At 36.4% G+C, this 27,923-nt stretch overlaps 1 protein-coding gene across 1 annotated transcript; it reads right to left on the reverse strand.

Moving 5' to 3' along the window:
- Positions 1–2,422: 2,422 nt before the first annotated feature.
- Positions 2,423–27,478, reverse strand: TRPC1 (transient receptor potential cation channel subfamily C member 1). The gene is made up of 13 exons (XM_042797738.1): positions 26,871–27,478; positions 24,888–25,042; positions 23,544–23,645; positions 22,479–22,681; positions 20,080–20,211; positions 18,592–18,787; positions 16,567–16,903; positions 12,609–12,748; positions 10,363–10,506; positions 6,267–6,442; positions 5,908–6,109; positions 5,185–5,379; positions 2,423–4,368 (listed from the first exon to the last, which is right to left on the reverse strand). The coding sequence occupies exons 1-13, from the start codon at positions 27,004–27,006 to the stop codon at positions 4,141–4,143; spliced, it is 2,346 nt and encodes a 781-aa protein (XP_042653672.1). The 5' UTR covers positions 27,007–27,478; the 3' UTR covers positions 2,423–4,140.
- Positions 27,479–27,923: the final 445 nt, after the last annotated feature.

Raw genomic sequence — 27,923 nt, forward strand, 5'->3', positions numbered from 1 at the left:
TTGGAGAATAAGGTAAAAAACAGACTGGAAGCAGTTAGACAACATTACAATGTTAAAAGATCTTTGTCAGGTCTGTCGGTTGTAAGGTTATTTGTTACTCTGAAACCGAAAGCCGATAGCCACCAAAGATGGAGGAACAGAAACATTCTAGATGAAGATTAATACTGAAAACTTCAAGAACATGGTGGTCAAAAGCAGGCAGGAAATACACACTTTTCAAACTGGGTAAAACTTGAATACTAATAAAAATGACAGGGACGGAACAGAACCTAGGATCCATTTAAGCACTTCTTTTCCTCCTACATAAGTACCAGAGTTCTTTTGATAATCTGTAACCACAGGCAGGTAACAGTAATGAAATACACAGTCCCTACTGGAAATACTCACTGCTTATTTCAGCAGCAGAATGTGGATTACCATTCTTCAATTATTGATTCTCATATGTAATGCCAAGAGGGTACAGTGCAACACAGTAGCACAGCAGCGTATGTTCCAATGACTTAATGGGTAGCTAAGCAGGAGACAAAAGAATGAGAGTGATGCACAAAGGTACAAAGAGGCTGTGCTGGCAGCTCACATCAAACAGCTCTGTGCTATAACCACGCTTTACAGACTGCTAGGCCTTTGTCTTACTGACTAAACCATACAGCATTTCTCTATGGAACTGAGAGCAACATTTGTTTGCAAAGCAGATGTAGTTGTGTAATTTTAAAACTTTTAAACTGCAATTTTAATTTTCCAGTATTGATTCCTATCATATATTACCCCTATAAAGAGGTTTTATGCATGGTACTCCGCTTCTCCCCAGCCTGCTGCTGAGAAATGCAATGTGGAAATCATGCTCGGAACTGTCTTGAACTACAGTAATCTATTTTTATATATGATGACATGACCATCTGTCATGCAGCTTTTTTCAGTGAGGCAAAAAGTCTGGCAGCCTGCTCCCTGTCTCCCAAATGGTAGGTAGGGAAAGCTGCTGCTTGCTCTTCTTAACACTCACTTTAGACCAGTTTCTTTCTCAAATCAGAGCACTGACAGCAGTAGCCCTGAAACAAGGAGCAAAAGCCAGGACTTGAAAGAAACACAGAGCAGTGCCAGTTTTCTTAAGTAACAATCAGTTACAAAACACAGGTAACAACTACTAGAAATTTTTAAAAGCAGATGTAGTAACTAAACTTCAGACATTTAAAATCCAACCTGCAACCAAACATAATCAAAATTACCTAACCGCAATACAATTTCCGAAATAAATTCAACAGAAAAATTAAAATCATAGTTTAGCATGAGAATAAAGTAAGCTTTCAGTCATGAATGGTTTTGATCTTTCTGCTGCACATGGAGGTACCAGGAAAACTGCCATCTCAATTTTTCATTCATCAAGACAAAGTAAGCTCTAAGACAAAACAGACATAAATGAAAGGAATGAAAAATCAACATTTTTCAGTAGTCTCAAAAAACCCACGTAGTTCTTTCATGACTTGCACTAAAGTTTGTACAGAAGTTCTGACTCCTTTAGCCAAGTAAATTCCAGCTTACCCAAACTTTTTTGACATCTCAGTTTAAAGATGTATCACAGGCACCTAAAATTTTGTCTATGTGCATGTCCAGAACTGTTCTGTGAGCGTGCATAAGGGAGATCTCACAGCCCCAACATCTGCAGACTACTTCTGGAACAGCCAGTATTAAATTGCCAAATGAGAAAGCAACCGCATGTTTAATATACGTGAACTAGGAAAATCTAAATGGTAAGACAAGATTGATTAAATAGCACAAAGCACTCTGTACTGGTTAGCAGCCAAGTAGGTAGGAAGACTGCAACAGCTTTCAAACAAGGCAGAGATGCAAAGCATCATAAAACTAAGGTACTATGAAAAACAAACTTCTCTCTTTCTAGCATCTATCACTTTACAGGTACGTATTTCAGGGACAAATAAAAACTCTGGAACACCTTGTTCCAATTGAAACTTCACAAAACGTGCCTTGAAGTAAGACAATACTTCCTACAGGACATGTCTACAGTATAGTAAAACACAGTGCCACATAACAGCGACTGAGCTAGCTCTGAGTGACTCTGTTTAGCATATCAAAAGCAATTAGAAGTAGCTACATGAGCTGCTTCATATAGATAAATGTACCCAGCTTCCTAGAAGAACTAACCAGCCTAAACCAAGTGCCAAGCAGCTAAGAGTGCAACTAAAATGCAATCTAGCTTGTCTGGAACTAGCTCAGCTATCACTTCATGACACTGCATGATGCCATCTGAATGAGCTTAAAAGTTAACAGGATGGATCCACAAGGGAAAAAGATAATAACACATTAACACTGGCTACCTTCCTTAAACTTATTAACATGACAAAGAAATTACTTTCAATGTGGTACCTGATACAGTGTGTTTCAAATATGAGTAATATTAATACAACCGTATTTTTCAAAGAGCTTTTATTTGTCTGCTTCCTTTCTTGAATATACGTAACATACACAGCACAGTTTTTATGTTGGTGTATTATTCAAACATGAGTTCAGTCATGAGTCCAAATACAAAATTCAGTGATCCTCTTTGCTTTGAACACAAGAGGTTAGCTTCTTATTCACATGAAAAGCCAACATGTACCAGAATCCCTCTATATTGTAAGATTTCTAGAAGCAGAGTATTAACCCTAGTTCAGATATACAGAATTTCATAGTACAGAAAATATATTACCTTTACAAGAAAAAGTTTTGTAACAATTTCTTCAAAAAAAGTAAACACTCATGTAAGTCTCCACTCTCTCAACCTCCCAAAATCAACTGTAGTCAAAGACCACTATGGCTACCTGCGCCTTCTGGACATAAGACCATTTTAGAAGAGCACCATCATAACAGTAAAATTGTCAATCAATCCTCTAGCTGTCATAAATATACTTATCTTGTAATTAAAAATACAGGAATCTCACATTTCTCAATTACAATTTGTCAACTTGAATTATACAGAAGCATATAAAGACATATAGGACCCTCTAGCACAGAAAATCCACAAAGCCCTTACTGTCCATTGGAAGCAAAGTTAAATCACATGTTTTCACAAAACAGTATTCCTGACACACAAAAAAAAATGTTTAGGTTGGCAACAATTGTGGTAAAAAAGAGGGAAAAAAGAAATACAAGTTTAAAAGTAGGATAAGTAAAACCTATCCAAAGCAGGCCCTGCTAAACTACATCTGTCCAATGACCAGATTCAATGTATGTTCTCACAGAAAGAAGTGTACAGTGTTTCACAGGTACTGTTCAGCATTGCAAACGATAGCACTCACATGCTCCACCTTATTGTTGTTAAATCACAGGTTTTAATTATTCAAATCATTTATAATCCAGATTTTAAAAATCCAAGATATTAAACATTAAAATTTCACAGGTTATTTTTAAAATTCTATTCCGAATCTTAACACGTATAGTAAAATGTACTTTTGAGGCACTGCTGAAAAATCCAAGCAGGAGTTGATTGTCTTACATATAACCATAAACATCCAAGAAATGGTTGGTCTATTTGGAGTTCAAAATTTCAATGTTCCCACGAAAGGGAAGAGTCTTGATGATTTTCTGTATTCTACGTTAGTATACAGTCAATGTTAATATACAAAACTTGGCACTAGAACTGCGTCTTTCAGAGCCATACAGTTTTTGCATGCACTGTAACCTACAGTCAAACGTAATTTCCAACTATGCTGGAAATTTTCTATTGGTCTGTATCTGACTTTTCTATTAAAAATAATCATAGGCTGGATTTTTGTTTTAAAAAGCCTATCTTCTCCCACAACTTGAAAAACAAGTATCAAAAAGGAACAAACAGCAAAAATAGAAGAAATAAACACATTGTGCTAGTTACGAAGCTCTGACACCCAGCAGCCACAGTCTGAGAAACATTACAAAAACTCCTATATACAATTTTATATACATACTAAAGATTAAGAGCTTAAGAAAATTACTATATCTGTTTTTGCATTTGTTTTCATCACTTCTGCATCTAGCTGCAAATCATGCAAATGCATTTTCAAATGTATTTTTGTGCAATATTCTTTTCTATTTGGTCTGGCAACAGAATTAGGTCAACACTTTCACCTATAGGTATCTAAAAGTATGCAGTTTTCTTTTAAAAGTTACACCCTAGTTTCTTGGATAAAACATAGCATATTTAGAAGTTCGAAAGCCAAGCAGGTCTCTCATTTCATTTCGGAATTTTGACAAATCTTGCCGCAGTTCATTTAGGTTTTCCACAGTTGCCTGATCTGTGCTTTGCATCTTCTGTCTCATGGAAGTCAAGTAACGGTGGACTAAGCAACACATCACCTTTTGGTAATTCTCATCTCTCTTTTGCTTCAGATTTCTCCATTCCTTTAAACAAACATCATACATTCACTATGGAAAAGTGATTTTCGAGTCTTAAAGCTTTTATACAATTATACAGAGATTAAATATGAACAGAATAACAAAGCTATTTTATAGATACATCCTGTTGTACACAAATATACAATGCATGTAAACTGCCAGCAATGTTTAAACTAATTTATAATCTGCTGTGCCAGCAAACCTGAAAATTTTTAATCTACCTGGCTTGGTAACCGTCCTATGAGCAACTAAGAGTTCCATAATCCCTAATGTTTCTCAGTGCACATTCCATAAACTCCTTGATTTTAGTTTATTTAATGCTCTTTTTGTCAGCAAGAAGATACAAAATTAGTATGCAAAATTACAAAAAAAAAAAAAGTTTATTTAACAAGAAAAAAAAATCCCTCCCCCAACGAGAGGCTTCCGTGATCCGTTGTGCCTATTTATTTTGACATTTCCATAATATGTTTAAAAACAATTACCTTCCCCAAAGAATACGCTAACCTCACCATTTTTGAGATTAGCACATATTTCCTCGAGGTTTCTATTAGTTTTCAGTCAAAGCATTTTTTTCCAGACTATTTCTGGGGGAGTTGGGGGTTGAAATGCCCCAAACTGAAAGTTAGTAGAATCTTACCAAAGCAGAAATAAGTAACATTTATTTACATTTTGGATGCAACACACACTATTCTATAGTTCCTATTTATCTTAGTAGCACTCACCGTGTTACAGGCAGCTTCATGCAGCAACTTGCTGATTCATTTTAGCAAGCAGCACATCTTCCCAGCATCAGAGCCTACAGCTTTCACAATCTTTTCTTACCTTCAGGCTGTTCTGACGTTTCACTTTGCCACTTGATGTATGAGAGCAGATCCATTTACTAAGACTGTTGAAAAGATAACAGATAGTCTTGGGAGAGGGAATAACATTGAAAGGTGGAGGTAGCGTGCATTTGTCATCAAAGTAGCTAAGCCAAAGCTTGGCACGAGCAAACTTCCATTCCTTATCTTCATGATTCTAAAAGCATCAGAAAAATTAACAGAGATCAGAAGCAAAAACATTAACAGGATACTTCATAAGTTTTATTTTCTCATACCTGAAAAACTGACCATTATTCAATTTTGATTATATAGTGTTTTGATATACTAATATGAAATAATTAAAATAAAAACCTAACTCTTCAATTCACTACATACTCCGGTGTAAATACAAAATTCAGCTATGAAGTTCTAAAGCCCCTATCAAACATGCAAGCACCACACCTTATCATGAATAGCATTTTGACTTGGACAGCCACTGTATCAAAAAAGTCTTCAATTCCCAGAGGACCAAAGCCTTGCATATGTTCAACATGCAAAGTACCCATTTCATTTGGATCAAAGTAAATAGAAAGTTCCTATTTGATGGAAATATGCCCCTTGTGAGCTCAGAGACAGAGCTCATCCATGGAGGTCTGTAGATTAGTCTACACATTGTAGGAAGAAATTTGTATAAAACCCAAAGATACAGCTAACAGATATTGGTAATTAATCAGAAACCACTTACTGCTATCAGCTGAAAACTTTTATGAAGCATTGCCACAAGGAGTTTAGTTAATACTATCACAACCACCACATTGTAGGTACCAACAATAACAGCACCTACAAAAGACTGTAATTCTTCACCATAGCTAAAACGTGTGACGAAGATTGCTACATGTGCCAGGGAGAATATATACCAGAACAGAGCAAAACATGTGCCAATAAACCTACAAAAACAAGAAAAAAAAGAAGTCTGTTTAGGTAATGCAAACATCAAAAGTGAGTTTACGTAATATAAATTCAAGTTCAGTGAAAAATTCCAGTTTTAATTACTATGAATTAAGGGCTATAACAATACAGCTATTTCATAAATATCAAACTCACGAATGGAATGTGTCATTGCTCTGTTGTTCACAGAAAATACCCGCACAGTCCTTTTCTTCATTTACAGTAAATCCTTTATCATAAAGCTGTGTCAATCCAATTGTGAATGAGAACAAGACAAGAAGAAACATGCCCAGAAACTTTCCAAAATCTTGTAGCATCTGTCCCATTGAAATCTGTGAAATAGATTTATTTACTATTTTAGTAAAACAGGTAGTTATTTTTGTTTGTATTCTCTCCTTCAGCCTCCAAACAACAAAAAAGTATCTATTTTCATTTTAAGTGTTTAACTTAAAATGTATGATGCTAAACAGACCTCAAAATCCAGAGGTAACCCTTGTACCATTTTTCAGTGAAAAATTCTAGATGTTGAAAAGAAAATTTAAGCAGTTTTAACATCACCTGATAAGTTAGTATCCTTCAATTATTTGTAATACCAATGGCAATAAAAAACTCACAAGTCAATAGATAAAAGCAGTAAATGAAATGCATTTGAATATAAATACTATCATAGAAAGGTAAGAAAACAGTTAATAAGGACACCAAATTAATCAAAACATGTGGAATCATAATTAATCACTAATCAAAAAGCAGTATAACAAAGCTCATCTGCAGAACACAATTAATTCACTCTGTTTTATGTAAGATTTTAAATATACACAATGTGTAGGTGTGTAAGCACATAAAAATTGAAGGGTGTAAAGTATAGAAGATGTGACACTAAACTCAGGTCATTAGTTTCCATTTCAAAATATCCTACATACAAGTCTACAACAGTACAAATACAGCACCTTTAAAAAAAAAAAAAAAATTACACTTGTGTGTTTTTTCAACACAGAGAAGACACTGACTTGCTTCTGTCATAAGTGTAAATTTTTACACAGACACACAGCATAAACTGTTTACATCATTTAAATTACTCGTCCTACAAACTTCTTCAGAGAACAATATAATATAAAAAAGAATGCAAATATTTAAAATGGGGTCAGGTAAATTTAATCCTCTATATAAATCAGTGTGTGAAAAGTCTAATCCTGTATGAAACACAACCTGTACCAAATCATAGTCCAGATTTGTATCACTGGTCAGGTTTTGCAAGTACAAGTTTACTGGGAGATAAAGTGCCAGTTCTTGCTCCCTCCCACACTGCTGGAAACTCACCGAGTACCCCTGTTGCACAGCAGACTCTGATTCCTTGCACAGTTTGCTACACACATGAAGAATCTGCAACTGTAGGCAGAGCTATGCCATAATTGTATCGTTTGGTCAGAGGATGAATGTAATCCCCATCACATTCTTTCATCAAATTTAATACTTCAAAGAAAAAAAAAAAAAAAAAACAACCCAACAACAAAACGTTTACCCTTTAACTGACACATGGTTGCAGGCAAGAGACAAAGTAGATGAAACAGGAATGCACAGAAAGTGTAAACTACCCATGTAATAACACAGCCCAAATACCAGTTGCTTTCTTCATACAGTCATGCTGTTGCTTTCTAGAATTTCTAAGCATTTGAAATCTCATGATCTAATCTAAGGGAATATTATTCTATCTTCTGTTAATAATAAAAAACCACCACACACAGACAATTTACAAATCTGTATTAAAATAGGTTTTATTAATCAATAAGTAACCGAATGCTTAAAAATAACTCTAATAGCCAAGAGAACATAGTAGCTGCCTTCCCCCCACACTGTTGGGTTTCCATGCTATATTTGATTACCACCATTTGAACTTTGTGACCTACTTTCAGAAAATACTGTAAGAGTTGTTGCACAAGCTGTACTGGCCAGCAGTAATAACATAAGCTTCAGTGTGCCACTGAATAGGGTGACTGTTGACTGTTTTTATTTACTTGAAAAATTTCATAACATAGCCTCCTAATAAAAAACTTGTGAAAGACCTCGTACATAAATATGCACATTAAACAGTGAATCTCTTTAAAATGTGCAGAGACTTCAGTGTTCAATCAATTTGTGTAACAAGCCTAATGCTTACTGCAACATCAATACTTTCATATTTTTTTCTGAGTATGAAAGTACATTTCCACTTTAAAATGTAGAAAAGAATAGAAAAATAATTAACAGCAACATAGTTACAGTTTGAGAAAAAAGGGCAAGAATTAAAAAAAACAACACCCTTCGAGAAGAAACAGGCATCTTCCAATAATATTAAACTGGTTATAAAGCACTTTTTATAATGATTTTAATAAGAACAATTTAACAAGCATTTATTTTTATCTTCAAAGGAAAACTATTCTGTATAAAACAATATTCTAAAAGATAACTATTTATGCAGCAAAAATAAGTACTCTGACTCATTAAAATGAGCTGAACCATCAAGCTGGGGGCTTTCAGCTAGATCCTAAAGCCTTGATACAAGACCTAGTGATCCCATCCAAAATTATTTACTTCAGGATCTCATTTGGTATAGCTCTAGTTGCAAATCAAGAGTTAAAAAGAGAATGCTGCTCCCAAATATTTATTGTGCCTTTATGCTTAATAGTAATAATGTTTCTTACTGGATCCTTTCAGATCATCCTCTTGCCTCAAAGCTCTTAAAACCAGTCCTGTTCATCAGAGAAGACAAAGCATTGATTTGACCTATTAGGACAAATTCCATGAGTATAATCACTAGATGACTATGCTATTTATTCCAAGTGTGTTTTTATTCAACAGACACTTGCAAACCCAGTGACAATGTTGACAACCAGCTATATTAATTAAATTCTATCCCTATAGGGGGAAAATAAATAAATAAATAAATGAGGAAAAAAAAATAAGTCATCAATACACGAATGCAGTGACTTGTCTGATCTGATTTGTCATCATAAATCATCCAGGAAGCAAGGCCAGAGAAGCTGGAAGCATACCTACGTAAAGCTTTTTTCACTAAGCTATGATTTAATAACAGGTACTTTAGTTTCTAAGGGCTTTTCACTGGCAAAGTAATAATGTAAGCCAATGTTGAGAACTCAAACTGAACAAAAAAACACAGAAGGGAAAAAAATGTTGCTAGTGGAGTAAGACCTTTCTTCCTTCTTTTAATCTAAAAAGGATTCAGGGAGGTATTTGCATCCTACATATGATGTCTTGATAATAGTCCAGGTTCCCTTCCTTATCCTCAGAGGTATTGGACCTTCTGTCCATCCAGTTTATCTAAAGTTTATCACGATGAACAGCACGACTAGGATAAGAGGGTCTATGCTTAAAAAAAGAAACCATCTCACAAAAAAAATCCACTAAACTTCATAAACTCAATAGAAAACTCCATGTCTGCTCTTAAATCAGGAAAAGAAAAACAGATTATTTGCACAAAAGCACGCTAAAGTCCAAGTTTAAGTGGAAAATTTCAATTTAGCTTAGGAACTACTGTGGTCTCTACTGTTCCAGCATCACATCACAAAACTGTTAATGCTTCCCCCCACCATCTCTGGATGACTGAATTAAATGTATTACATAATTAAAATGTGGGGTTTTTACTGTCATTATTACTCAGTGGCAGGCTCCAGTAAATTTCAAGAAGAAACCTGTTCTCCCTTCTTATAACTAGCTACAAATAGATGACTATTTCAAGACTCTTGAGAGATTTCTATTTTTCAAACTAAAGCAATTTACACAATTCAACTCAAGGTGCAACTTCAGTGAGATCACAGACATAAACAGAAAGGCTTTTGATTATTCTTCCTTGCTACACATCTCATTCATCTATCTTTTAGAGATAAGAAGTTAGGATGATCATTTCCATGAAACTTTACAGGAAGAACCTGATCCTCACAGTTTTCAAACTGCAGACACTTATGCAATATGTTAAACTAACAACAGATAAAAACAAAAAGACAGTGCAGTTACCATGGGAAAAATGTAACAAAGTAAACTACACCAGGTCTTCCATTCTTTTTCTTACCTTTTTTTCATCTAAATCAGTATGTTTGACATGAGTAAAAAAAAAAACCATCAATGCAGTATCACTTCTTTCTACTTTTTACTTTCTGACTTTCTTACTTTAATTTCTTCTTCTTCCTCTTTTCAGTAAGACTCTTCATAGCAAATTAAGATCAAGTTTAGTATTTTCCCAAGCAGTAATGATATTCACCTGGAGAGGTCCCAGAATAGAGCTGGTTGTGTACATGAAAAAGAGACGCAGGTAACTGAGAACATTAGCAAAAGCAAAAAGACCTTCTGCCACTAGGGTAGGATGGAATGCATCCCAGTCCTTCCTTTCAGCATAATCATGAAACTGCAACATAAAAAGGACAAACTGAGATCACTGACATTATAAATACAGAAATGCTCCCATGCACCATTTCCTACTTCTGCCTCCAAAACAGGCAATAGCATAAAAGAAATTCACACACTCGATTCATAGATGGCTTACCTGTTCCTGATAACTCATTCTTTTTAGACAAAGCCATTTTAAAAGCCATTCCAGAGGGAGCTAGAAATCAGATTATTTAAATTCAACACATAACTCTGCCACTCAGTTGCTCAGCAAACCATTTACTCTTCTGTTCTGCTTTCTATTCCACTCTGTTTTGCATGGTTTGTTGAAACAGGGACTCGTGTACTTTATAAACATGTGCATTGTCTAGTGTAATAGGCCTCAGTCAAAAACAATATTAAAATGCTGCAAAGAAAACTAATGTACACGTGCAGTTGCAGTGTGGTGACAGCTGGTCTTAGCCAGCTTTAGAAAGATTTTGAAAGACTCAGGACCTGGGTCCTTCAATGGATTTTATGAATGACTACCAAGAACAGAAGTCACTAGTAAACTGTTGGTGTAAACGCACCCTTAAAGTATATCCACTAGGTACTATCCAACTATTCATGGAATATTCACAGATCCCTAACTTTCGGCTTGGCTGAAAACATCCAGCATTTACATTACCTACTTCTGCTGTCTCAAAATGGACATTCAAAAACTAAGGAACTCAAAGCCACTTTAACATAACTTGCCCGAATGTGTGCTAAGCAAAGATGGCACAAAAAAGGGATAAACATGTTTTTATACATTGTGATTCCATGTGCACAGATTCTTCAGCTAGAGACTCTTCCTTTATTTCTTACAGCTACAGTGACTATAATATGGACATAAGATGTAAACCAAATGTTTTTATTTCATTTTCTAAATAATTTATAAACTGTAAAAATAAATTTTGCCATATAGAAGTGGGAAAAAAGCGTCATCATGTGCCTGTTCCATAGGACAGGAGTCCTGCATCTTCAAAAAGGTTTTAACTTAAATTAGCAGCAAAGGGCTCTTATATCACCAAAGGAACTGCTACTACTGACATGTGCTGGTTGCAAAGGAAATGGCTGGGAAGACAGCCCAACATGGCATTCTCTATTTTTTCCAAGAAATGGAGCTTTCCTTTCCAAATGATTACCAGCCTCTGAATCAATGCAAGGATAGGGAAATAGGCCAAACACCAAGTTGGAAAGAACTGAACCAGTTTATTTCTCTCCCAACTGCCAGACAGCTGTCAACTCACAGTTTGCAATACAAAATAATGGTGCTACTGCACTGGCTTGATTTTTGCTAAAATATTCCTATTCAATTGGTCTGGCAGTTTGCCACATGCTGTGCTGCTAACAACACATGCGACAGAATGGGAATGATCATTTTCAAAATCTACATCTTCAATCAAATCCAGATGGCTTTTCACAGAGAAAAGACAAGGCTCCTCCATGGTCTCGGGGCTTTTTTCCTGACTACAAAAAAAAAAAAATCCAAACAAAAAAACCCTCCAAGAAACAAACAAAACAATTAAAAAACCCCCACAACCACTTACGAGATTTGAGCATATGTAATCAAAAGCTAACTAAATCTTTCTATAACAAAAAAGCATTACCTAATCTAAACACAGAGATTACCATTATCTTTCTGCACAATACTGATTTATGGAATTGGGGGAGCTCAGATGCCAAATCAGATGAGCTGTATGGACAGATTTCCCCAAATGAAAACCAAGCCATTTAGAAGAAAAGCCAGTTCTTACAAGGAAGACAGTAGCTCTGTTTGGGGTCTCTGAGTACTTGTACATGTCTTGATGTGTTTTCTAACTCCCATTTGCCTAACCAACTTCTCTTTAAAGCCCAAGATGCAACAAGACCAAAGATCTTGACAACTACATGGCATATACCACACCGAACACTTAATTGGGAAGCCTAAATTGTAACTACATAGGTAGGCTATTACTAATGCAGTACACTTAACTACAACATACTACTACTAACATACCACACATAACGTATCTTCACGTATTTTGCAGCAATGTACTAAAATTCTATTTGCCCAGTCAGTCCCAGAGGAGCTTTGGGTCTATAAAGATGGGTGCTCACCTTATTATGGGCAACTACTTTGAGAGCAAAAGTTGCCAAATAGAGGGAATTCATGACAAAACTAAGCTGATTACGGGATTCTTCTAAAAAGTCTTCTAAACCATCATACCAGAGTCTTTTAACATCTGACCACACCATTCCTGCAGGGGGAAAAAAAAAAAAAAAAAAGAAAGCCAGGGAAGTCAAGCCATTGCACTGAATATTCTTTCACAACTAACACACTTCTGACTGGCTTTTGTAAATTATATTTCAGAAAAGAGGAAGAAGTAATAAGTAAATTTACTATAAGCATTGCATTGGATTACAAGCCTTAATCACAAGGTAACACGTTGTTTAACCTTTCCAAGACTACTTTCCAACTAAGAAACACATTCTCCAATAAAAAAGGTCATGACCGGAAATGAATAGGAGAAAAATTGGACAGGAAAAGGTCAAATTTAAATAAAGGTAAAAGGCTAGAATACAAATGCTTTTTCTGAATGAAAAGTATTCACCTTTTTCCAAAAGCACTATAGGAAGATTACATTGCTATATGAAGTATCAAGTACTTTTTGGAAGTTTGTTGGTATTATAAAATGTTTTTTTAAGAATAATCAGCTCAATAACTGTTACTGAAAACATCCGACAAGTAGAAAATTTTTCTATCCTAACTGATATTAAATAACATTAGCAGAGAAAAGAGACCATGACTTAAGATTGCAAAAATCAGAAATTTAACTTAGAGCAACATGCATTTAAGTATTCAAGATCTTTATAGCAAAATGAGTTTTACCATTGTTAACCATGTCTGGCTGTACAGAAAAATACATTTGCTAAGAATTTTACTAACTGAATGTCTCTCACAGACTTCACATTCTTATAAAACTTGAAAGGATCATTAGATAAAATATGGTGGCACATTTGACTTGTATGAATAATCAGTTAATGTTTTTTTGAGTACTTAAGATGTATGCTACCATATTTATGAAAAGAAAAGCAGTGTGCATGTAAGGGGTAGCTAAAAACTGTTAGACTTGGTTCAGCTTTTAGGACCTTGCAACTTCTCTAAAACTTTGGCCCAGTAAGAGCAAGATACAGTGAACGGAAAAAAAAATAAATCAGACACTTACGTGTGACTATTTGTTCAGTCAGCTTTACAGCAATGTTGGAAGGCATAATTAAAAAAAAAAAAAAAAACAGAAAAAAAAAAAAACAAAACACAAAAAGCCAAAACCTATGCTGTGCAGTTTGTTAGAATACTTACATAAATCTCTCTTCTTCCTGGTTAAAAGAAAATATTTCTAAAACAGAACCTCTGTGCCCCTCTATATGATCACCATGTATTTTACGCTGAATTTGTTACAGATTCAGTAAAAGAAGTTGGAGAAGTAGAAGGTGCCATAATTTACGTTCTTTACACACACAAGAAATGGAGTTCTGTTGCTTTGCTTTGCTGGGGAAGACACTTACATGATTTAGACTCAATAACTTGGAAAAGAGAATTATTGTATTCATGATTTTCAAAGTTAATCTAGTATAACACAAAACTAGCTGCTAACTTCAATTGTTAGAAATTCTGCTGCAGCCATTTTTACACTGATTCTTAGAAATTATTTTAATGGGACTATGAAAAACAATAATGTAGGTAAATCCTTGTTACTTCGTTCTTTTTATTCCGGTTGATTTTGTCACACATTTTGTAAATACACTCTTTTCAACTTACTAAATGTTTGTAAGGGAACAGTACAATATGTGATTAAAAAATAGGCATTTAAGCTATAAATGCAACTACCATTTAAAAAATCTCAAAATTCAATTATGTGAAAAATAACCCAATTCTAATGATTTGTGTTACTTACAGGTCATTTTCCAATCCTATCTGAAAACCGCATGTTAAAATACTACATGAACAAAATAAAATGTTTCTATGGCCTTTCATTAAATTTTCCAAGACTACCTCCTAATGACACACTTTCTGTCTAGAGATCTGATGGAACAAAATAATTTCTAAAATCAAATACTGAATCTCAAAACCAAGGAGGAGTCTGTAACACTGACTTGTACTCTACATTTGAATCTTTCAAGTTTCTTTTAAGACCTGCATGTGTTTGCATGTGAGGTACTGGGTATTTCCAAAATCTGCATGAACTACTCAAGTTTTAATATAGCTAAACAATGAAAGGAATCACCATTACAAAAAAGCTCCACATTAAAGTAACACAACTACTTAGATAAAACTGTGGTGTTTTCAACTATATCACTGCTTTTTAAAAGTCCAGTCAATTAAATGCTACATATATAATTACCTTATGTAAGCTTCCATGAATTTATCTAACAAATTTTAATGTAAAAACAAAACAAACATACCAACCAACAACATGTTAGTTTTATGAATTTCCAGCCAAAACAAAAGTTCATGAGTACTGAACAAAAATTATACCTGTGCTCCCTCTACTGCATCAACCAGATTTAACATGCATCCTTTCAAGTACAGTTATGCTAATCAGTGTAATGACATACAGAAATGGAAGATTATAATATGGGAAAATAATACTTATTTCTGTGTTTTAAAACAAGGATGTGGTAAGTGCACACCTTCAATTTATTAGACTAAGATGGAGAATGCATACATGAATATAAATAACATATACTTTGTTCTTCAAACAATATGCTAACTCTACAGTAAGTCCAAATTGTATTATTAATTACTTTTCAAATCAAGCATTACAGAATTGGTCATAGAAGACAGAGTTGTCACTTACTGTTAATGGCAATTTTGTATATATTCGAAGTCCTCTTCCTGAACTGAGCAGAATGCTATAAAAATTTCACATACACAACTATGAAAGAGACTTTACAGAACCCTAAATTTTGGCAATTGTTTAAATGTGGATTAGTCCAACAAAGATGTACAGAATCCTCCTGTTTTATCGTGTTAGAGCATATTAAAATAGAAATGAAAACAGTGCAGGAATTGATTTTATGACTGTAACTGCATGCTTACTTCAACTATTTACAATCCAGAAAAACTATAATTAACTTGCATACAATACACAAATACTTTTAATCTACTTTATGATTACATTAGCCACATTAGCTAGATTTTCAAAGAAACAATAACTTCACTGGTAATATTCAGATTCTAGCATAATTCCATATACAGACTCACAAGTAATTAAGAAGCTCAGATCATTCCCACTACTTTTTTATAGAATTCACAGAATCATGGAATAGCCTAAGTTGGAAGGGACTCACATGATTATCAAGCATAACTACTGACTCCATACAGGGCAACCTAACAGTTAAACTGTGTGTCTAAGGGCATTGTCCAAACACTTCTTGTAGAAGAGAGCTGGAAGAAGTTAAAAGTTTCATGGTTGTTGGCTGATGAAAAATAAGTTTGACTCACAATGATTAAATGACCTACATATTAAATAATACTACTTATTCATGAAAAATTATTGGAAAAAATCTAAAACAATGTCCGAATTAATTTTATTCCTCAACTTTGCACCAGGGAAAACTAGTTGATGGCAGGCTCTTATCTGTTACAAAACTATTAATCTGAGGAATACACACTTGATTTTTTTTTTTTTTTTTTTAAGATCAGAATTTTAAAATGCCTAGGAAGAGACACAGCATTTACATTAATCTGTTATTGCACAATTGAATCTTGTCACTTGCCTCACTATGAATGCTACAAGTCCTTCTGAAGAAAAATTCACATTCGTCCTCTGTTAGATCCTACAACATTCTGTTTCTAGTTATTACAGAAAGTGAAGTACCAGAGACTGTTCTAACACTTTACATCCCTTACTCAAAATGCATTTGTTTCTTTTCTCCTGTTAACACTATCCTCCAAAGAGTAAACTTCAGTCAAGCAATGAATAACATAGTAATTTCATAAGAAGATAGCAGAAATCATTATTGTTTGATCAACATCAGCAATTCTCATCCAATCTACTCAAATCATACCTACCAATTAGCCATATTATCAGAAGATAGTCTATTCTCTCAAGGGCTGGTCCCATTGTATTCTTCTTATTCTCATTGTAGACAAGGGAGTACAAATTAAGTAATAACAGAAACGTGAAGTATGAAGCTCCATGAATAATAAACTTCATAAAAGGAGTGTGAATTATTCGACCTACTCGAGATTTAGGGGCTAATAAGTAACACAGGGACAGAACTGGCCAGAAAATGCCAACCATCAAAACAGTCAAAATTTTCTTGCATGTGTGCTTGCGTCGATAGCCTGCCATCTGTCCAAACCATACAGTGTTCAGAAACTGCTGGCAGTTAGACTGAGCAACAAACTGGGGGGTAAAAAAAAAAAGAAACAAACAAGAAATCAGTCTCAGGTTTCTTATTACAGATTACAAATTCACATTACTAAAATTCATTTTCAAACTATGTGTAGCTACCAGTGAATAGGAAAAGGCAAGAATATTAAGTTGAAATAATTACTTCATAAGAGAACAAAAGTGCTACAGACCCATTATGATTATAAACATCCATAATTTTAATTTCCTTCTAAAATGAGCAACTAAACATCAATTCATGAATTATACATGCTAGACTTAGAGATTATCAGGCCAAGAATGACTTCTGATCTCTAATTTTTTAGAAATTTAGCATATAAGTAACATCAGAACTCAGACACCTTCACTGTATGTTATTACAAAACACAGAGATCTTATCTGAAGAATAAGATACTGTTATTGTAAAATACTATCCACATTGTAAAACACAACATTTTGTAAGATGAGGACTAAAGTGGCAAAGCAGTTTTATACGTATCAGTTCTTAAAATCATTATGGCTTTATTCAGCAGGGTTAATACTAAATCAGAGTAAGCTATGCTGTATCAGTCCCTCAAAAGACGATCATTTTGGTCTGATGGTTATGTAGATCATGCAAGTGTACTTTCAAATTTCAAATGCTTATTTGCATGGGGTTACAAAAGAATGTATTTCACTACAGGATGCTTTGTCTAATTTAAAAAATATCATCAAAAAGAACCTTGATAGTATCATCACATTTTAGAAAGCATCACAAAAAACTGTCTATAGTAAACCTCCCAGGAATAAGACATATTCTGCAGCAATTCTTTCCTCAGACCACACAAAAAACGTTGCTATTCTCCAACCACTGTGGTAAAAACAAGCCATACTCAAAACCAGAATAACATCTGAAATACTTCAGTATGCTTGTTTGACACATACCAGAAATGTGTAATGCTGTTTCTAGGACATTCCATAACTGTGGCTTGTAACTTCTAAACACTATGTATTTTTACAGTTTCACAAACAGTTTAAGCCTAGATACATAGAATGGACAAAATTATAATGCCTTCTGAAAACGCTACCTGAAAATGGATTTTGCATGGAAAGGAAACTTTCCCTCTGCCCCCCGGTTCTTCTACTAAAATCCCACAGATACCCATTTGCCTTCTAGTAGAGCAAAACTGGAGTAATAGTTTGTCAACGGATAAAGACAACAATGACCTACTGCATGAAATAAGTTCCACACCAGTGGCATAAAAAGGCATTAGTATTATTGAGCAGAGGCACTATTCAATTCTACCTGCATAGGTCTAACGTAATTCTGAACAGCACAGACGGGGCCTGAGCCAAAGCTAAACAGCTAATGACAAGCGAGAAGATGATAAATCATGTATGGCACCTAAGGATCCATGCTTCCCTAGGCAAGGTGTTAATGAGGATCTGAACAAATTATTACCCCTACCAGAGCTGTCCATGAGAGAGCAGTAGTTTATATTCCCATACAGAAAATACTACTTCACAGTAAAAACTGAAGAAACACTTGGTATCTTGCAATATCATTTCCCTGTTTCACATGTAGGTATTCTGTGTATTACCATCTCTTCTATAACTCTTGCAAATTTATTTACACTTCTATGTCTAGAGGCAGAACAATAAATGAAATTAATTGCTAGCAAAATATGATATGGAAAGCCTATCAAATTACTGCAGAGACAAACCTCTTTTTGATTATACTTGATTGCAAGTTTTAAGCGACTTAAGTTCATCCTCTCTTCCAACAACCCTCGCTTGTCTACATGTTCATCACTAGATGTGTGATTCAGAATAACTTCCAGCTCCCGTGAATTCCGTGCTTGTGCAAGCAAATCTTTAGCAAAGGTTTTGCACTGTTGAGCTAGCTCCTCATAATCATTTCTGAAAAACACAGAAACAGTACATACTATTACACTGTTCACATATTTTCCATTAAATCACTGACTATCCATTTCTGATTAGGACTGTGTGTTATGCTAACACAAATTAAAAAAAAACAAAACAACCCAACAGTCACATGCCAAGATCCAAGCATTCTGAAGACAACTCTGAGTAGGTTTCGCCATGCAACGTGATAATTACACTTCATTTTAGTTTGCAACTCCACTAGATGGAGAAAAATCGAGAAACAGACTTACAGTATACAAATTCTTATAAATTCCACATAAAGAGTTAGAGCTTAGAATTATTTTCAGGAGATGAGAAAGTGTAGTAGTCACAAAATATGATACTTATAATTCATCATTTATACTTTCCACTTGGACGGGAAGTTGTTTTGGGTTTTGCTTTATTCCTGTCGTCTCAAAATTAAAGTCTCACTGAATACTATTTATTAATATAATAAACACAGGAAAAGAAGCTACACTATTTGCTTGTCTCACCTGGCACACAATCCATTTTAGTGCCAAGTTGTATCACAAAAATGCAACAGTTGAACTCTTATTAAGACAGACAATCAACTACAAAAACAGGAAATTCATGTGTTGTTTAGGAAAGCAGAATTTTACCCGATACAAACATTTGCTTTTATGTTCACATGAAAAATACATGCTTTTGAGCTGATAAGTTTCAAAATGATAGAAACCCACATAATTTAAACATAAAATTATACTGAACATTTGTTCATAAAATAGACAGGGCATTTTCAACAAAAAATCTACACACATATGCATATGAGATATATATATACACACACACAATGTTTGAAGTCTTATAATATAATGAGCAAAATTAAGAAACAACACCCGAAACAAATCCCAGCAAGAGTCAGCTCAGTATAAACAAGGTGTTGCACACTTCTACCCTGATGCAGGGAAAAAAAAGTGCAGAGTACTAATAAGATATTAATATGATTCATAGGTGTGCAATCTTGAAATAAGTCAACATTTAGCATAATTTCTTACTATTTTTCCAGAGGACAGATGAAATTTGAACAGTTGGTGCAACTATACACATTGAACTGTCTACACCTAAAAGGATTTCAAGTAATTAAACTGTCAAAGTGACTGCTAAGGAGACATAAATTATATAGCTTATTATTATGTCTAATTATCAGCTTAAACACTCCCAAATACAAAAAAAAAAATACTAATGAACCTTTTCTAATGCATACACATTTTTATACATGTAATTTCATAACAGTATTAAAGTTGGTTTGTGTTTTCAATTCCCACCTGAATTCAACCTCAACAAGGCTTAATTCTTTCAAGTCTGCACTAAGTTCAAAAGCTCGCAGTATCGGATCCTCCTCTGTCAACATGATTAAAGCAGGACTGGCCAAACACCGATAAATGTCAAGGCGAAACCTGTCACAAAAGAATAGCAAGTAAAATGAAGATGTTTCATTTGATTAGCCGTTTCACATCAGAATCTATTCCAAAAGTTTGCATAAAATACTAAGCTGAAAGACAAAACAATTGGGTTTCTTTAAACCAGACACCACAAGCACTGAATGTGATACATCATGCAAGACATACTTCAAATTCCTGTTATTCTAAGTATCAAAAATTGGCCAAACTGGTTCCCGCCTCTCTTCCTCACTACTTCAACTGTTACCAGTGCATCAGCAGAAAGCCATCAGTTAAGATAATAGTACTGGTAAATTTTTGACATTTCAAGTGTTATACAGTAGCTCTTAAGTTCATCAAGTTGAAATAAGAGAGGGAAGTAAAGCATTTAAGGCAATTTTGTATTTTAACAAATTAAATTAAAAACAGTGGGGAGCTTCAACATGCAATAAAAAAAAAAAAAAATATCAGGGAAGGCATGTGAAGGGTTGTTTTCCTCTTGCAAAACTAGTAACTCATGAACACTGAAAGAAAGTCTGTTACCTGTTCTAGTTTACACTAAGAGCTGTTATCTCACAGGTTTCTACTGTTTGTCTGCTTGGAATACCCAGACAACTTTTCTCATACTGCAGTTAATGACACGGAGTATCAGATGGATGTTGCCACTAAAGGTACCAGAATGTGGCCTCTAGTAGCTGAAAACCAGTAACAATTATCTCTTTGTTGCAGTTAGCTTAATAAAATAACTTGAATCCTAGAATATTATTTTGATTTTAGTTTAGAATATGATTTTGATTTTAAAATGGAGTTATAGCAGCTATGAGAATATAAAGCACACTAAGGCCCTTAGGAATAGGTAGCTAGTATGGTGTGTGCCTTGAACACTGTATGAATTGTGATGGACTCTGAATTAAAACAATGGGTACTGGTTATGGATCTTGAGTCAAAACAATAGGTACCAGAAGATGCTGGGTTTGGTTTGGAAGATCAGCCAAAGAAGAAATGAGCATTGGCCAAAGATGAAACGAGCAGGTGCAATGATGCAGTTCAAACAGTGGACACTGAGGAAGACTATCGACAACCACCAGAGGACCCCCATCCAACATAACCATGCATGTGTTAGACACATTTGCATATGATAATGATTTCCAGGGAATAACATGAATATTCTAATCATTACCCTCCCCTCATTCTATTCAAATCAATCAGTAAAGATGACCAATGATTTCTGTAGAATAGGAATATAGGTAAGGTGAGGTAACTGAAAGCCAATCATTATTAAGGTCAAACCGAACTTTATGAACTTTGCTCATCTTATGTAACCATGACTCCACTGAAAAAGTGTATAAATATGTCGTGCTTTGTACCTGTCAGTGAACATGTCTTTGGTGGAGCTATCCCCCGTGTTACCCAGCACTGGAATAACCAAGTGCCTGCTTATCTGCTTTGTGTAGATAAGTTCTATTCGTGATTGCGACTGCTAACACCTTCACTTCCCTTATTTTTCAGTATGGACACTTACTGAAGTAATTATGTAAAAATTAATTGTATATTGTAATTGGAATCCACTTATGACCTTTGAGCTCTGTGCTTTTTCACCCCAACTCTCAAATATTAAATTGTATTAACCCTCAAATATATAGTCAAGTTAACCAGACAAAAATATCATTAAGTTTGGTAAATCACTCCCCTCATTTGACCCTTTATTAAAAAGCTTTCTACTTTCAAAAATACTGAAAAACAAAAATGGAAGAAAATTGTCTTTAGTTTGCATTCATCAATCCATGCTACATAAACACTTTTAGAAACAGGGTACAGAATTACCCACCTTCTCATTCTTGCTCAAGGAACCGAAGTATTAACTACATTAAGAAAAATTTTATTTGCCTAGTTCCTACGCTTCCAAGCCAAAGATAGCTAGAATATCTGTGACACAAGTGGTAGAAAGGAAGAGCGCTTATCTTAATACGCACAGTAACTAAGAGTATAAAACCAAAATGAAAAAAAAAAAAACAAAAAACAAAAAAAAAAAAAACAAAAAAAAAAAACCACAACAGCAAACAAACAAACAAACAAAAAGCCACTGCCTTCCACCAGCCTTTTCAATCACAACCCATCCCTGCGAACTACCATCTCTCCCAAGAAAAGCTACAATATATTAAAGGAATCCACTCATAAAACTCTCCTTAGAGAGAAAAAGGAAATATAATGAACTTGACCCAAGCAATGCCAGATAATGAAGACAAGACTTTTGTTCATTATTGTCTACAACTAGCAAGTCTTACCTGGAATGTCGTAGACTATCTTTTTTGTTCTTTGCAGTACACAGTGTGCATTCACAGCCTACAGCATGAGGTTTGGGCAATGATATATCTTGCTTTAACAACATAGTGAGAATTTCATAGTTGTTACGATGAGCAGCTAAAATGACAGGTGCCACATCCATGGTCGTCGAGTACTCTGGGTTCTGAATGCGTTCCATTAGTTTCTGGAACAAAATGTAGGAAGTAACTAAATTTACTACATAAAATTCTACCACAGTGTTTACATGTAAGGGATTTTTTGACTGTTCAACAATTAATCTCTCCAAAATATTTTCCTGTTTCATACCATGAAAATAAGGAAAAATTTATAACATTCAGACACCTCACAGGTAAATGCTGGAAAAAGAAAAATGGACGCAGAAATGTTTCTGGTTTATTTACACAGAAAACATGACATTCAGTGCCTATCTCCTCCAATATATATGCACAGTATTAAAAAGTGTATTTTTCTCTAGTTTGAGAAAAAAATATTACATTTACTAAGTACAGAAAAAAATACCCTGACTGTACCATACTCTGTTACACAACCCCTTAATCCTTCCCTTCCATCACCCCTACTTGTGAACTTTTAAAAGTTCTTTGATACTTAAGCATCACCAAGGTAAGTTTCAGCTGATTAATTTCAAGCTAAATATTTGATGTTTAAAGATTTGCTCAAGAAATCTACTAAGCTTCAATACATTAATACATACCCGTTATAGATCAAGGCTGCTAATTACTTTGCAAATAGTCTAGAATAAAAGGTTTATATTCACTCTGTTTTTTTCTCTTCTGGACTAACTGGGCATCTGTTAGCATTTGGCATGTACAAAGCCACTAGATTCCTTAGGCCGTAAAGCAAAATAATGTATTCTATACTTTAAGACAAAAGAGGCTATAAAAATAATCACTAATGTCCAAATTCTTTCACCTTAGAGATACAGAATTTCATTTAAAGACATTGTTTTAACTACTACAGTTACCCAAAACAGAATAGCAGAGCCCCCCAACTCCCCAGCCAAAAATCAAGAAATATGAACACTCAACTACAATGGTTGGTCTGGAGGATCTTTTTGGTCGGTGATTAAGTAGAATGTCAACAGCTCCCACCACTTCCGAGTCAATAGCCACCAAAAGTGCATCTGATGACTAAGGAAAGAAAACAAGTCATATGTGAGAATAGCAGGAACTTAAACAGCATGAAGAGTCAATCTGAGGCCAAACTGCATTTTAAAATTTTATTTTATTTTTAAAGTACTAAAAATATGTTCTGTATTATCACCTTGCATATGATCAGGATAAAAATTCAGGTTGTCATCCCAGGAGTTAGTGTAGCATTACTGACAATTTTTTTCATTGCACGAACAGCAGAAGAATCCATTTCAGAAATTACTTTCCAGCAAAGATGATGCAGGATACTTGCAAAAATCTAGTTCTAAGGGACAGTTTACCAGGTTATTAAAAATTTTAAAAGCAAGTGTCTGTGTAACACAGCTCACGCATATGGGATACTTCAGCCCTGCACTTGTAGCCCTGTGGTAAAGCTAGGAAGATAAGCTTTTTTTTTTCTGGGCTGGTAACTACTTCTGAAACTTCTCTGAAGTTGAGCTAAACAGCCTTTCTTTTTCCCTACAGTTGGTATTATTCTTTTTCATTCCCTTGAGAAAATTCAGATTTTTACTTTAAAAGTAAAAGACACAGATTTTATTACCACCATTCAAAAGGAAATCTAGGGAGGGGAAAGCCTGTTGTTTCCTATCCAATAGCAAACAACCTAACAAAAGATACTATTTTTCCCTGTCTTACATACTTAAGTCATCATAGCTACAACTCTACCAGCAGCAGCAGAGATGTTGTATATATTTAAGGAAGTACTGTTGGCATGAAACTGCCTCTGCCATCAAGCACAGGCAAGTTTAACATGAAAGCACTGCAGAAACACATGCTTGCCTTAACTTAAAATCGTCTAATACAATATGCATTTTTCTAACTGTGCTACCATTTTAGAAGTAGTTATACTCCACAGACAAAGACATCTCTGAACTCTACACTTTTTAATATGATGCACTCTGACTATATACTGTTTATTCTGCTTGAAAATAATGTATATGTTATCTCTGCAACAGGAGTAACATTTAAAATAACATTCAGATTTGTTAATATCATTGAAAATGTTACTACACATTTACTGTGTCGATAAAATCCCACTAGGAAAGTAAATGGGTGAAAACACTTTCACAATTACTAAATGGAAAAGTAACTGAACTGCTTATAAAGATAAATTCTATTTCCTTCCAAATTCTGACAGATTAACAGAGAAGATACATCAAGAGTAGAATACACAGATCAATGAGTACCCTGAAATTCTTCAATAACTTATGTGCTATATACCTGGCAGCCATAATCCAAAAGAAGCTGTAATATGTCCAAGTTTTCATTTTCGATGGTTATGGTAACAGCATTTCGTCCAAGTACATCCACACAATTTATATTCATTTCACCTGAGCTGTTTTCCTCTAAGAGTTTCTTAACCATATAATAATCACCTGCACAAGAAACATGAATGTCACTTAGTATTATTATAAAGCACTAAAAGCATGTGAACATTGTAAGTACTGGCTACCATCAACATTCCATAGCTGACAACAGACATTAAATATGTCAGACAATTAAAAAGTCAAGGTAGAGAAATATTCTCTCATCAGGGAGGAAACTAAAGATATTTTAGCAGGTCTCTTAAGGAAGCCCTAAAACACGTACTTTAATCCACTCCTTTAGTTCCAGTCCTAAAATCAAAGACATGCATGGGTACTTTTAAAAACTGGGGCAATAGCTCATACATAACCTGTGAAACACAAGAAACATTAAGTTCAACTACTTCAGAGAAGGCTTCTCAGTTTAAAAAAGCCATTGTCTCAGGTAAGCCCTCTGCAATGCTACAAACAGGTTTGTGTCTTCCTTGAGCAGAAGCCACAGTAGTCTTCTCTGTATCAGTCCAATTTTAACATACATATCATCAAAGCAGGTGTGATATGATGCTGCAATGTTATAAAATTCAAGCTAGCAAGTCTGATGAACAAGTAAAGCTAACCAGAGGAAGAGGTACATAAGCTGCACTTTCCTATTTGTCTGACGTATAGACATACCAGGCAGCCCTGTTCTCGTAATTTCTATTTTACTGATTCTTTTTGCCAAAGGTAAAAACTTTGAATTATTTTTGTCTCTGCGATAACCAGTTATTTTGCAACATAGAAGGCCATAACAAAAACAGACCTTCGTGTAGAATACTTACAGAAATATACATAGAATAATTGTATGTATGGTAGAATATGTACGGAGTCTGCAAGAGGACTAAACCTGTGTTTATACACACACTTTTTTTTTTTTACATTTTTCACTGTAAGCTCTCTAAGCATTTCCTTTGAGCTTCTTGAGTCTCTGTTTATACTTAGGGACCAAGCTGCGGTTCAGTCTGATCTTCAGGATACGCTACAGCAGCAGCACGGCTGCAGGCAGGCTGACTGGGCATCCCGCCACAGACAGCACCAGAACAAACTTCCTAAACCCGCCGGCTAACGTCACGGCAGAACTACTCCTACGGTTGTGAACTAACCTAAACACACGGCCTGCAGACAGCTCTGCATGTAAACACACCAGCTTCTACAACCGTGGTTATGTCCTAAAGTACACACAACACTCAGCACGATTAAAAGCTTATCTCAGAGTCCAACATTTCAGACACATTAAGTAAGGTCAGTTTAAGATCATGTTTCTACTCAGGGGCTACAAAATATATGCTTAAAGTAAGTAGCGTATTTTAGAAAGGAAAATCTCCTCCCATCTACCAACATGGGTGAAATTCACAGGAAACTAGTCTCACACATTCCGGGGATAAGCCCCCCAATGTTACAACCACTATATACTCATAGACTCTTTAAACGATGAACCGATGAACACAGCAAATACCTTACAAACTCCTTTGGCACAAATCGAACTCCCTCACAAACCCAGAAGGAGCTGGCTCGACGCCTGCCAGCGCCGGCGCCCACTGGCACTGCGGGTGGCGGCAGGCGGCCGGGCTGCGGGGCCGGAGCGGGGCGGCCTCTCCGCGGGGCGGCTGCGGGGGCCGGGCGCTGAGGCGAGCCCAGGTGCCGCGGTGCCCGCCGGCAGCAGCCGCGCAGCGGGGCACGGCCAAGAGCCTCCGCCCCCGCGGTGCGAGGCGCGGGCAGCCGCAGCGTTTATCCCGGGACCCCGCACAAACCTCCGGGGCCGGGGAGCTGCCGCCGGGCGAGGGGCGGACTCGGGCCCTCGGAGCCAGCGGCCGGGTCCTCCGCTCCCCGAGGGCGCGGCCAGGCCGGGCAGCGGGGCCGGTACCTTTGTCACAGGCCAGCAGGAAGAGCTTCTCGTCCAGGGTGGTCTCCTCCTTCACCTGCCGGACGTCCTTCAGCGCCAGCAGCTTGTTCGGCGAGGCCGAGGCGGACGGGTCCGCGCTCTGGTACAAGGCGGCCATGGCGCCGGCTCCGCTAGGCCCATCAGAGCGCGGGCGAGGCGGTGGCGAGGCGCAGCCCCCGGTCCCGGCTGCCACCCCGGAGGGAGCGGGGCGGCGATGCCGGGGCTGTCAGCCCCGCGGGCGGGCGAGCAAGCAGGGCGTAAGGCGAACGCTCCCCACCGCACTGCGCAGGCTCCAATGGCGGCGCCCACCCTGCGCGGGGCGGCGGGCGGGGAGGGGCGCGGGGCTGAGGGGACGGCGCGGCCGGCGGGCGCGCCTGCCGCTCCTAGGGCTGCGCCGCGGTTTCCTTTCCGTCCTGCCAGCATTTGGGGGACTGGGGCCCGCGCTCGTCGTGAGCTCTGAGGGGGGCTGCGCGGGTTTCCTTCCAGGGACCGTGTCGCGTCACCCCTGGGCGAGGCCCGCAGAACTCCCACCCCAGGCGCGTCCCCCTTTCTGCCTTCTCCCCTAACTCCGTTTTTCCCTCAGCTGCTACAGCAACTGCGGCCCCAGGGTCGGGTTGTACAGCCCCCGGGCGCTGCAGAAGGCAGCCGCGTAGGGCACTCGTTTCCCAGTAGTTGTTAAACTGTCTTTCATTCACTTCCTCGAGCTTCTTTGAATACTTTTAGAAACCGTCTCTGTTTTCCCTTCTATTAAAAGTATGTGCTATTTTATCCTTAAACGTCAAAAAGACATTTATACTTTACATGAGCTACCAGGCACAAACTAATGTTTTGTGCATTACCCTAGTATGATACACAAAAAAACTTACCACTTCCTTTCTCAGTGTAGGTTTGCAGCATGTAGAGGCACAGAACCAGAGCCTCACTGACTTTAGGTGAGCTATAAGGATTAATGGAAGCTGCCAGTGTGCCTCACTCTTCTTTGAAGCTCCTTCAGGAAAACTGTGTTTGGCTAACACTGGCACTCTTTAACATTAT

Source organism: Tyto alba, unplaced genomic scaffold (genome assembly GCF_018691265.1).
Source record: "Tyto alba isolate M040663 unplaced genomic scaffold, T.alba_DEE_v4.0 Super-Scaffold_10, whole genome shotgun sequence".
In the NCBI taxonomy this organism is placed as follows: Eukaryota; Metazoa; Chordata; class Aves; order Strigiformes; family Tytonidae; genus Tyto; species Tyto alba.

Excerpts from the sequence above, each read along its gene's own strand:
- TRPC1 (XM_042797738.1), bottom strand. The coding sequence starts at position 27,006 with ATGGCCGCCTTGTACCAGAGCGCGGACCCGTCCGCCTCGGCCTCGCCG. Across the intron at positions 6,443-10,362 it reads CTATTCTGGGACCTCTCCAG|ATTTCAATGGGACAGATGCT; the intron begins GTGAATATCATT and ends TCTATTTCACAG. Across the intron at positions 6,110-6,266 it reads AGCAATGACACATTCCATTC|GTTTATTGGCACATGTTTTG; the intron begins GTGAGTTTGATA and ends TTGTTTTTGTAG.